This window comes from Saccopteryx bilineata, chromosome 1, assembly GCF_036850765.1.
Source record: "Saccopteryx bilineata isolate mSacBil1 chromosome 1, mSacBil1_pri_phased_curated, whole genome shotgun sequence".
Classification (NCBI taxonomy): Eukaryota; Metazoa; Chordata; class Mammalia; order Chiroptera; family Emballonuridae; genus Saccopteryx; species Saccopteryx bilineata.
In genome coordinates this window covers 73,340,700-73,352,979 of record NC_089490.1, presented here as the reverse complement: position 1 = coordinate 73,352,979, position 12,280 = coordinate 73,340,700, and the positions used below count along the sequence as shown (strand labels likewise).

Genomic DNA, 12,280 nt, shown 5'->3' with positions numbered 1-12,280 from the left:
CCCCCTTTCCAACTTTAGGGAAAAAAAAAGATTAAATTTTAGACTCCAGTTTCAAACACATCTGTGGATGAGACCATAGCGATGATCTGGAAATACGGCTATCTACCACATCACAACTGCTAGTCGTAACACAACTCAAGTTTAAGTGTCATTGGAAAAGCCTGATATTTGTAGAGAAAAATAGTATGAGCTAATTATGCTTATCTGAGTCACACTGGTGGGTATTGTTTCCTGTCAGTATGAAGCCAAAATACTGATTGACTTTGTTGAACTGAAAATGTGGGAAGTCCCTGAAGCCCAGCAAGGTGGTATATTCAAACATTTAAGTAAAGCTCTTAGAATTTTATTTAATCATACTTGCACTTTGCTTTTTTTCTTTGTTCTGTCACTTCAACTGATACTTGTATAACACATGCTAAATAAACGGTCTTTTGTACAGAGCTTTCTGCCATCTTGAGAGAGGAGCTCTGAAGAGATGACTGAAGTCTGCAACCACTCTGGAGGAGGTCAATATTTTACTAAGGAGCCAGAAGTGAAAGTCCATTACCATAAATTTCCCTAATTCACAGAACACTACCAATTTGACTCTTCCAGTTAAAAATGTACAACTTTTTAAACCTATAATGTTGGAAATTTATTCTTACCCAAGGAGAGGCTTTTTATATATTTAGAGGTAAAATATTACAAATCACTTTCTTGCTCTAAGTGAAGTTTGCCTAGTCTGAATAATTAAGCCTCCTGCTATCTAATGTATGCCCTGTCCGGAATATCAGGTCACTTGCAGAAAATAATACTCAGGACTACTGGCTCTCTTGATATTTGAGTACTTTGAAAGGGGATACAATTCTACCGTTAAGAGAAAACATGCTTTTATGATTATAAGAGTGTCTTACAGGAGCAGAAATGCCCACAGGAGACATCTGTTAAATATAAAATAGCGCTACAAGGGAATAAAAGAAAAACCTAGGTCACATAACATGAAAGCAGTAGCATGATTGATGGCTACTTTGGACAGCGAGGCTGAGGAGATTTCAAGATACCAGAAAGATTTTTAAGTTGGTTTTTGATAATAGAAATATTCTATTGTTTAATAACATACACGATTCGACAGATGTGAGGTGAAGAGTAACTATAGCCATATAATGCAACCATGGTTAGATTGATTCCAGACTGCCCGAGAGTGGTTCTCGGAACCTTTCTACTGGGGATCTTTTACCAGAGGGACCGGAAAAGAGGTGGATCCTTGCAGTCGCGATGTGGGGAGTCTGCAGGCTGAGCTCTGGGGGTCGTTTTTTAGGCGTGTTTAAGTCTGGGTGCCGGGTTACAGAGGTTGACTGTCGTTTTATCACGTCGGCTGGTGAGTGTGGAGATCTCCGTGCTCTGCCCACCGTGCGGGTCTGTGTTAGGCGCGGGCGAAGGCACTGGGCTTCCGTTGGGCTCCGCGTGGGGATCGTAGACCCTTACGGAGGTGCGGGCCCTCGCTGTCCTTTGGGCGGCCGCCCTCCCTTCCCAGAGGCCGGGAAAAATAGCTGAGGACTTGTCCTGGCCGAGAAGAGCGCAGCCGCCATGGATCCAGCGTCCTTTGTCTCAGTTTGTTTGAATTCCTTAGGATTCGGCGACTATATGGCCGCCGGAGTCTCAAGGTCGTGTGCGGGAAGGGACACCAGCAGCTGTATCACAGTCACTAATAACGTTGTATTTGTATCTTGTTTGCATTTACTTGCTTCTTTTCAGAAAGACTTTAAGGCAGCCATATTACTTTTTGATTAATAGGTTAATTCAACGGACGGTATTGGCAAAGATTAAGTACATATCGCACTGAACGTGATGCTTTTAGAAGACAGTTCGATTATTTCCTCCCAGTGTTAATCATAAAGTTAAGTTCATCCTCTACACGAAACTCATTTAATAAGTAATGTATTCTAGACACTGAGAATTTTAAAATGAGTAACTCAAGGGTCTCTTTAAAAAATGTTAAGATACAAGGAAATCTTACCTTTTTTGATGGCATGGATGGACCTGGAGACTATTATGCTAAATGAAATAAGCCAGGCAGAGAAAGACAAATATCCTATGATCTCCCTCATGTGGGGTCCAAGGAACAAAGTGAACTGAGGAAGGAAATAGAGGCACAGACGAGGTTACAGGGACTAGAGGGAGAGCTGTCAGAGGGAAGGGGGATGAAGGGATGGGATCAGAGAAGGTGAAGGGATTAGTTCAATCATATATACATAACACAGAGATACAGAAAACGGGACTGCAAATCCCAGAGGGAAGAGGGACGGGAGTTAGAGGGAGGGAGGGGCAAAGGGGTGTAAATAGGGACACGGGGATGGGGGGAGGGTGTTATATTCAGTGGGACATTTGAATCCATGTTAACAGAACAAAATAAAATTAATAAAAAAATTATTCCTGAAAAAAAATTAAGATACAACTAAGATTAGGATATAAGGAGCAAAACAACAACAAAAAAACTTAAAGGTCCACCAGTAGAGTTAAGTTGGTACTCTAATACAGTGAAAAATAGGGTAACCAACAAAAAGGATGGTTTAAATCAATGTGTATCCACATGAAAAAATGAGTAGGATATATGATGTTTAAAAATGTTAAAAAAATCAGTATGTATTATGAACTTAGAGATATAGATGGAGAGAATAGATATATATAAAAATTTTAGCAGTGACTACCTAGTGGAGTTGGTGATCTATCATTTTGTCATTCTTTATATACGTTTTAATTTTTTTTCAGTAAACATGGTTTTTATAACCATGATTCTAAATTTAAGAAATTTAGAAAAATACAATATAAATATTTCCAAATATAGGGAGTGACGATAGAAGGAACAACTAATACATATTTGGGATCAGAGAATCTTCTTAAAGAGGTATTTAGAGATCGGTCTGGAAGGAGTTGGCCAGTTTTAGAAGCAAAAGACACCAGCTTGAATACCTGTGAGCAGGTTTCTGGAAAACTGCAGTGTTACTTGAAAAGTAGTGTGGATGCTGGAGATGGGGGCAGAGTGGCAAGGGGCAAGACAGGAGACTTTTTAGGCCATAACAAGTCCATGAAAGACTAGGTATAGCTCCTGTGATTGACTTTATTTTGAGGACAGTGGGGAATTACAGAAGAAACAACACACTCAGACTTAAGTTTAAGAAATGATACTTGACAGTTGTCTAGAAAGTGGCCCAGAGGCAGTCAAGACTAGGCTCAGTGAGACCTTAGAGCAGCAATTTTTGACCTTTTCATCTCATGACACACAAACTACTAAAATTCTGCAGCACACTAAAAAATATGTTTTTTGCTGATCTGACAAAAAAAATAGGTATATTTTGATTAATTCACACCAGATGGCTATTGTGTTGGCTGGATTTGTTTGTTTGTTTTGTTTGTATTTTTCTGAAGTGAGAAGTGGGAAGGCAGAGAGACAGACTCCCGATGTGCCCCTATGGGGATCCACCTGGCAAACCCACTAGGAGGCGATGCTTTGCCCATCTGGGGCGTTGCTCTGTTGCAACTGGAGCCATTTTAGTGCCTGAGGCGGAGGCCATGGAGCCATCCTCAGCACCCGGGCCAACTTTGCTCCAATGGAGCTTTGGCTGCGGGAGGGGAAGAGAGAGATAGAGAGAAAGGAGGGGGTGAGGGGTGGAGAAGTAGATGAGTGCTTCTCCTGTGTGCCCTGACCGGGAATCAAACTTGGGACTTCCACATGCTGGGCTGACACTCTGCTACTGAGCCAACTTGCCAGGGCCTTAATTTGGCAATATAAGGGAAAAGAGGTTAGTGTCCCTGACTAAATAGTCAGATATTCCATGTTTTAAAAATTCTTGCAGCACACAAGTGTGCCTATTGCAGCACACCAGTTGAAAATTGCTGCCTTAGAGTAATCCAGATAATAAAGGCTGATTACTGGAACTAAAATATTGGCAGCACATGTTCACTGTCAGTGTGGTATCTGATAGGGGCTGGATAAATGACTTTTGAAGTAAATTAAATTTCCCCACATTCCTTTAAAATCACATATCAGAATGATCACAGATTCAAGGTAGAGAAGAACTTGGTAGTATCCTATTTGTTAATACAAACTAGTTTTTCTCAGTTGTGTTGAGATAGTTTTTTTTGTTTGTTTTCAGTGTGAGAGAGAGACAGACAGATAAGAAGGGAAAGAGATGAGAAGCATCAACTTGTAGTTGTAGCACTATAGTTGCTCATTGATTGCTTCTCATACATGCCTTGACCCAGGGGGCTCCACCGAAGCCAGTGACCCCTTGCTCAAGCCGGTGACCTTGAGCTTAAGCCAGCGACCATGGGGTCATGTCTATGATCCCATGCTCAAGCCAGCGACCCCACTCCAGCTGGTGAGCCTGCGCTCAAGCTGGAGACCTCAGGGTTTCGAATCTGAGTCCTCAGCATCCCAGGTCAATACTGTGCCACTATCTGGTCAGTCTTGTTGAGGTAGTTTTTAAAGCTCTTGAGAATTCTATCAGTACTAATGACTGAGGGACTAATTTGCCAGATATAGAGGAGGTAAGAGGGAGATAGGGATCATCACTGAGTAGAGAGCAGGAACAGTGTTAAAATATCTGAAGCTCAGTTTCATAATACCTTATATATCCTTATCTATGTGTTGTAGTTTACGCAATTATCTAATACTATCTCATTTACCTACCTAAAGTCATAAAGGAGATGGTATTTTAACTGAGTCTTAAAAAGTAGTACAGATAAAAGACAAGACACAAAATATAAATAACCATTTGTCTTAATCCATTGGTATTGCTATAACAAAATACCACAGACTGGTTAGCTTACTAACGAAGGAAATTTATTTTTTTACAGTAGTTCTGAAGACTGGGAAGCCCAAGATAGTGTGTCTGGTGAGAGCCCACTTCCTGGTTCATAGACAGAGCCTTCTTACTCTGTTTTCTGGGATCTCTTCTGCAAGGGCACTAAAGCAATCATAAGGGCTCTCTCCACCCTCCTAATCTCACCCCACAAAGGCCCCATCTAATACCATTACCTTGTGGGTTAAAATATGAATTGGGGGGTAGGGACACAAACATTCAAACCATCATACCATTAAACTTAAGAAAAGACACTTAACCTCATGATAAATTAGAGCTACACTGAGATATTGTTTTTACCTGTTAGATTAGCAAAGATAAAAACACTTGATAATACATTGGATGGCTGACTATCAATATATTATCACTGTGGGGAAACCAGCACTAGAAATTCTCATCTATTATTCATGGGATTAAACTCCTCTGAGTGGCAATTACAAATTTATAAGTGCAGTTGCCATTGGACACAACAATTTTTTTTTTTTGTATTTTTCTGAAGTTGGAAACGGGGAGGCAGACAGACTCCCGCATGCGCCCGACCGGGATCCACCCAGCATGCCCACCAGGGGGAAATGCTCTGCCCATCTGGGGCATTGTTCTGTTGCAACCAGGGCCATTCTAGCACCTGAGGCAGAGGCCATGGAGCCATCCTCAGCACCCGGGCTAACTTTGCTCCAATGGAGCCTTGGCTGCGGGAAGGGAAGAGAGAGACAGAGAGGGGGAGGGGTGGAGAAGCAGATGGGCGCTTCTCCTGTGTGTCCTGGCCGGGAATTGAACCCGGGACTCCTGTATGCCAGGCCGACGCTCTACCACTGAGCCAACAGGCCAGAGCTGGACACAACAATTCTTGGGACTTTGTAAGTACTCTCAAATGTACATATAGGAAATTACTTTTGTAATTCAGTCTTACGTTTTTAGAATAGTAAACAATTAGAAATAACCTAAATACATGTCTATTTATAGGGGACTGTGTAAATAAATTATGAGATAGGCATATAATGGGTTACCATGTAGCCCTACAAAGGAAATTCTTTATGCTCTGTTATTAACATTTTTTTGACAGGTGAAAAAAAGTAAGGTGCTGAAGAATGTGTATATTGTGCTACATTTTGTATAAGATAAGCGAAAAATTGATCACACAAAAATGATATATGTATAAAGTATCTCTGGAAGCTTACATACAAATCTAGTAATATTGGTTGCCTCCAGAGAGGGAAACAGGATAACTAGAGTTAGGGATAGGAGAGGTGCTTGGTAGTGATACCCTTTGTGCTTTCTAATGAAAATGTTTTTTAATTTTGAAATAATTTAAGACACGAAATTGCAAAAATAGTACAGAGAATTTCCTTCTGTGATAACATCTTACCTAACCATAATGCATTGTTAAAGCCAGGAAATTGACATTTAGTATCTTATATACTATTAACTAAACTACAGACCTAATTTGGAGTTTATCATCTTTACCTGCACTCATTGTGTGTGTGTGTGTGTGTGTGTGTGTGTGTGTGTGTGAGAGAGAGAGAGAGAGAGAGAGAGAGAGAGACTGTGTGTGAGTGTGTGACCACATGCAGAGATATGTGTAACAACTACCACATTCAGGATACAGACCTGTTCTATAATCACAAAGAAATTTCTAGATACTCTTTACTCCTTTACAGTCAGACCCTACCCTCAACCTTAACCCTTGGCAATCACTGATCTGTTCTTCATTAATGGAATTTTGCCATTTCAACAATGTTATATAAATGGAATCCTACAGTATGTATCTTTTGAAATTTTTATTTCCAAATCAGCATAAATATGCTTGAAATCCATCTAAATTGTTGTGTATATCTATAGTTCATTCTTTGTGATTTCTGAGTAGCATTTCACAATACAACAATGGTTTGTAACCCTTCACCTATAGTAGGATATTTTGGTTATTTCCAGTTCTTTATTATTATGAATAAACTTGCTATGAATAGTTGTGTAGAGATTTTTGTGTGGATATAAGTTTTCATGTCTCTGGGATTAGTGGCCAGAATTGCAAATCCTGGGTTGTATGGTAAATGTATGTTTAACTTTATTAGAAATTGCTAAACTGCTTTCCATGGTGTCGGTACTGTTTTACATTCCCACCAGCAATGTATAAAAGATGTACTTGCTTCATCTCCTGATCCATACTTGGAAATATCAGGATGGTTAAATTTTAGCCAATTTGATAGGTATATAGTGGCTTTCATTTGTATTTCTCTAATGGCTATTGATACTTAACATTGCTTTTTGTGCTTGTTTGTATTTGTATATCCTCTATGATGAAATGTATGTTTATCTTTTTGTGTGTGTGTGGCAGAGACAGAGAGAGTCAGAGAGAGGGACAAACAGACAGGAAGGGAGAGAGATGAGAAACATCAATTCTTCGTTGCAGTTCCTTAGCTGTCCATTGATTGATTTCTCATATGTGCCTTGACTGGGGGGCTACAGCAGACCGAGTGACCTCTTGCTCGAGCCAGCGACCGTGGTGGTGAGCCTTGCTCAAACCCAATTAGCCCACGCTTAAGCTGGCGACCTCGAGATCTTGAACCCAGGTCCTCCACGTCCCAGTCCAATGCTCTATCTCAGGAGTAGTCAACCTTTTTATACCTATTGCCCACTTTTGTATCTCTGTTAGTACTAAAATTTTCTAACCGCCCACCAGTTCCACAGTAATGGTGATTTATAAAGTAGGGAAGTAACTTTACTTTGTAAAATTTATAAAGCAGAATTACAGCAAGTTAAAGCATATAATAATAATTACTTACCAAGTACTTTATGTCAGATTTTCACTAAGTTTGGCAGAATAAATCTTTGTAAAACAACTTATTATAGTTAAATCTATCTTTTTTTTTTTTTTTCATTTTTTTCATTTTTCCAAAGCTGGAAATGGGGAGGCAGTCAGACAGACTCCCGCATGCGCCCGACTGGGATCCACCCGGCATGCCCACCAGGGGGCGATGCTCTGCCCCTCTGGGGCGTCGCTCTGTTGCATCCAGAGCCATTCTAGCGCCTGAGGCAGATGCTCTACCACTAAGCCAACCGGCCAGGGCCGTTAAATCTATCTTTTAATTTATACTTTGGTTGCTCTGCTACTGCCCACCATGAAAGCTGGAACGCCCACTAGTGAGCAGTAGGGACCAGGTTGACTACCACTGCTCCACTGCGCCACCGCCTGGTCAGGCTGTATGTTCATCTTTTTATAACCATTTTATAATAGCCACATCCATTTTATAATTCAATTGCTTGATTTTTTTTTAATAGGAGTTGTGTTTTGTTTTTTCACTATTGAGTTTAAAGACTTACCTTATACCCAGATATATGTTCTTTGTGGGATATATATTTTTTCAAAGTATTTTCTCCCAGTCTGTGACTTGTCTTTTGTTTTTCTTAACAGGGTCTTTGTCAGAGCAAAAGTTTTTAATTTTAATCAAATCCCATTTACTTGCTTTTTAGAAAAGGACTGTGCTTTTGGTGTCAGATGTAAGAACTCTAGCCTAACCCTAACTCATGATGATTTTCTATATTTTTATCTAAAAGTTTTATAATTTTGCATTTAGATCAATTATATATTTTGAGTTCATTTTTGCTTAAGATAAGAGATTTAGGTTGAAGGGGTTTTTTATTTGTTTTGTCCTGTTGTTTCAACACTACTTATAGAAAAGACTGCATTTTCCTTCGTTGAACTGCTTTTGCACCAGTGTAGATAAACCAGTTGGGTGACGTTTTCGTCTGTCTCTGTTGATATTTGAGTTTGTCCCCCTCCAACAGCACACTGGTTTGATTACTGTAGTTCTACGGTAAGTCTTAAAATTGGGTATTGTGATTTCTGCAATTTTGTTCTTTTTCTTTAATATTGTTTTAGCTACTTCTTTTGCCTTTTCATATAAATTTTAGAATTAGCTTGTCTATATCTACAAAAAAAAGGCTATTGGGATTTTCATAGAAATTGTGTTAAACATACAGATCAATTTGGGGAGAAGTGATGTTGAATCACCTAATTCATGAACTCAGTAGGTCTCCCATTTTTTAGGTTGTCTTTGATTTCTTTTATCAGTTTTTAATGTAAATTTTTAGCATACAGACCCTGTACATGTTTTGTTTTGATATCTACAACAGTGGAAGTAATTCATTCTCTTTTGGATTGATTTTAAATGAGTTTTGCTTTCCAACTGTTTATTAGTAGTATATAGAAACAACTCACTTTTGTGTGTGTATCATTGTAATTTGTGACCTTGCTGGACTTACATATTAGTTCAGAAGCTCCCCCCCTCAAATTAGGACAGTTTTATTTCTTCCTGTCCATTCTATAAATATTTGCCTTTCATTTGCTTCTTAGTACTGTGTTGAGTAGGAGTCATGAGAATGGGCATTCTGGTCTTGTTGCTCATGTTAGGGATAAAGCACTTACTCTTTCACCATTAAGTACTTGTGAGCTATATAGGATTTTTATGGATACCCTGTGGATTGAAGAATTTCTTTTCTATTCTTAGTTTGCTGAGAATTTTTTATCATAAATGGGTGTGGTTTTGTCAAATGTTTTTGAAACCGGAAAAATGACCCTGAGGTCCAGCTGCCTGTCACCATGAAAACCAATTACACAGCACCGGTGCTGATGAGAAGGAGAGAGGTGTATTCAAGTGCTGGCCACCTGAAGAGCTAGCGGGACTCCTATCCTCAAAACTCACCTCACTTTTCTGGTGTGGGCAGGGGGTTTACAAGGAGAGAGAAGGGAGAGGGTGAACAAAAAATAGGCCAGAGGAATTGAAAGGAGGGGGTTGAGAGTTCTTTGCAGAGGAGGCTTAGAACAGTTAGTTTATTTGATTAACAGATTGAAGGCCACACATCTCCCGGAGCTGGCTGCGAGTCCATTCCGTTGCTTGTTACAGAAACTGAAGCTAGCAAGTAATGTATAAATTAAGATTTTTTTTTCCATGTAACAAGTGTCCACAGATTTCTACAGTCAGGCTGTCCTCTGGACCTTGAGCGAGAATCAGAACTGTAAGTCTCAGTGGGATGGGAGTGAGGAAAGGGTGGGGAAGGGTGCTCGAGGTGTAGCTTCTGCTTAAGCTATTCCTTCTGCTCCCATGTTAATCCTTGATGTGCGCCAGCCAGAAGGGAACATGTCTGTTAGCTGTAACAGGGACTTGGCGAGAGGTCACAGTACAGGCTTGATTATATAATTTTGTGATTACTAAGTTAGTAATATATAACTGTGATTTCTAAACTAGTAATATTGAATCATGGTTATAAGAGTAGCAAACTGAACTTATTATGTTACAGAAATTCTTTTATAAGCTTCCTTCGTTAGCACATTCTTATTTAGCTCTATTTTATGGCTAGTCAGACTGATATCAGTAAATCAGTAATATAGCATGTTTATTTCCAGTTACATTTGGTTCACATCAGTTATTAAGATTATGTGGTTTTTCTTTTGATTATTAATATGGTAGATGACATTGATTTTCTAAGGTGGAACTAGTGTTGCATAGCTGGAATAAGTCCCACTTGGTGGTGCTCTAGTCTTCTATTTATTTATTTATTTACTTTTAATTATCCCATAGATTTGAGAAAGAGAGAGACAGGGAAGGGAGAGGCAGGGAGAGAGAGACGCATCGACCCATTGTTCCATTTAGTTGTGTATTCATTGATTGCTTCTCCTATGTGCCCTGACTGGGATCAAACTGGCAATCATGGCACGGATAGATGATGCTCTATGCACTGAGCCACCTGGCCAGGTCCTATAGTATTCTTTTTATATGTTGCTAGATTCTCTTTACTAATTGTTGAGAATTTTGTGTCTGCTCATGAGAGAAATCAGTCTGTGGTTTTCTTTGCTGTACTATCTTTGTTTGTTTGTTTTTTTCAGAGTAATTCTGGCTTTATAAATTGGGTGAGAGGGTGTTTTTTGGAACAAATTGGATAGAATTGGTTGTATTTTTTTTTTCTTAACTGTTTGGTAGAATTCACCAGTGAAGCAACCTCAACCTGGAGATTTATTTGTCAGAAAGTTTTAACTCTGAATTCAATTTCTTTAGTAGTTAGTTATAGGACTATTCAGGCAACCTGTTTCATCTTGTATGGATTTTTGGTAGTTTGTGATTTTCATGCAATTAGTCCATTTTGTTTAAATTGTAGAATTTCTCTGTGTAGAGATTTTGGTGTTCCCTTATCATCCTTTTTTTTTTTCTTCTTTTTTTTTTTTTTGTATTTTTCTGAAGCTGGAAACGAGGAGAGACAGTCAGACAGACTCCCGCATGCGCCCGACCGGGATCCACCCGGCATGCCCACCAGGGGCGAAGCTCTGCCCCTCCGGGGTGTCGCTCTGCCGTGACCAGAGCCACTCCAGCGCCTGGGGCAGAGGCCAAGGAGCCATCCCCAGCGCCAGGGCCATCTTTGCTCCAGTGGAGCCTCGGCTGCGGGAGGGGAAGAGAGAGACAGAGGGGAAGGAGGGAGGGGTGGAGAAGCAAATGGGCGCCTCTCCTATGTGCCCTGGCTGGGAATCGAACCCGGGTCCCCCACGCGCCAGGCCGACGCTCTACCGCTGAGCCAACCGGCCAGGGCCCCTTATCATCCTTTTTATGTTTCTTGGGTTCATAGTGATAGCCCCTCTTAAGTTCCTGATAGTGGTCATATAGGTTTTCTCTTCCTTTGTCAGCCTTGCTAGAAGCTTATTAATTTTATTGATTTTTTTAAAGGAATTAACTTTTGGTTTGATTTATTTTTTTGCTGTTTTGTTTTAGGTGTTATTAGTTTCTACTGTTATTATTTTCTTCAATCTGCTCACTTTGGGTTTATTTCACTTCTTTTTCTAGTTTGTTGAGGCGGTAACTTAGATTGTTGACTTCAGACCTTTCTAATATGCATATTTAATGCTATAAGTTACTGTCTAACTACTACTTTTAACTATCTTCACAGGTTTTTATATATTGGATATTTTCATTTATTTCAGTTTTGTTTCCCTCAGACTTTGTCTTAACTCATGGATTGTTTAGAATTGTCTTATTTAATTTTTGTTTTGTTCTTTTAATGTTGTCTTTCTTTTATTTCTAGTTTGAGTCCATTGTAGTCAGAGAAAGTAGTTTATATGATTTTACTTCTCTTAAACTTGTGAAGGTTTGCTTTATATTCCAGAATATGGCCTATCATTATGAATGCTCCATGCATGCTTGAAAGAATGTATATTGTTTTTGTTTGGGTGGAATGGTTTATAAATTTCAGGTAGATATTATTTGGTTGATGATGTTACTAGTTCTTCTGTATCCTTGCTGTGTTTCAGTCTAGTGGCACTATCCATGACTGAGAAAGGGGTGTTGAAATCTCCAACTATAGTTGTAGATTTATTTCTCCTCTCAGTTCTATTTTTGCTTCACATGTTTTGCTTCATGTGTTTGGCACATACACATCTAGGATTGCTTTGTCTCCTT

General features: G+C 39.5%; 1 protein-coding gene across 4 annotated transcripts in view; it reads left to right on the top strand.

Annotated features, from left to right (window-relative positions):
* The first annotated feature begins 1,232 nt into the window (after positions 1 to 1,232).
* The window catches only part of COQ3 (coenzyme Q3, methyltransferase), a 32,967-nt gene continuing 21,919 nt past the window's right edge, over positions 1,233 to 12,280 (top strand). For 2 of the 4 annotated variants that reach the window (XM_066253033.1, XM_066253030.1), the window contains exons 1-2: positions 1,235 to 1,357; positions 9,798 to 9,854. In XM_066253033.1, the coding sequence (XP_066109130.1) occupies positions 1,255 to 1,357; positions 9,798 to 9,854 (160 nt within the window). In that variant the 5' untranslated portion in view covers positions 1,235 to 1,254. Of the gene's footprint in view, positions 1,358 to 9,797; positions 9,855 to 12,280 lie in introns of all 4 variants that reach the window. The other 2 variants (XM_066253031.1, XM_066253032.1) reach the window with 2 other exon arrangements.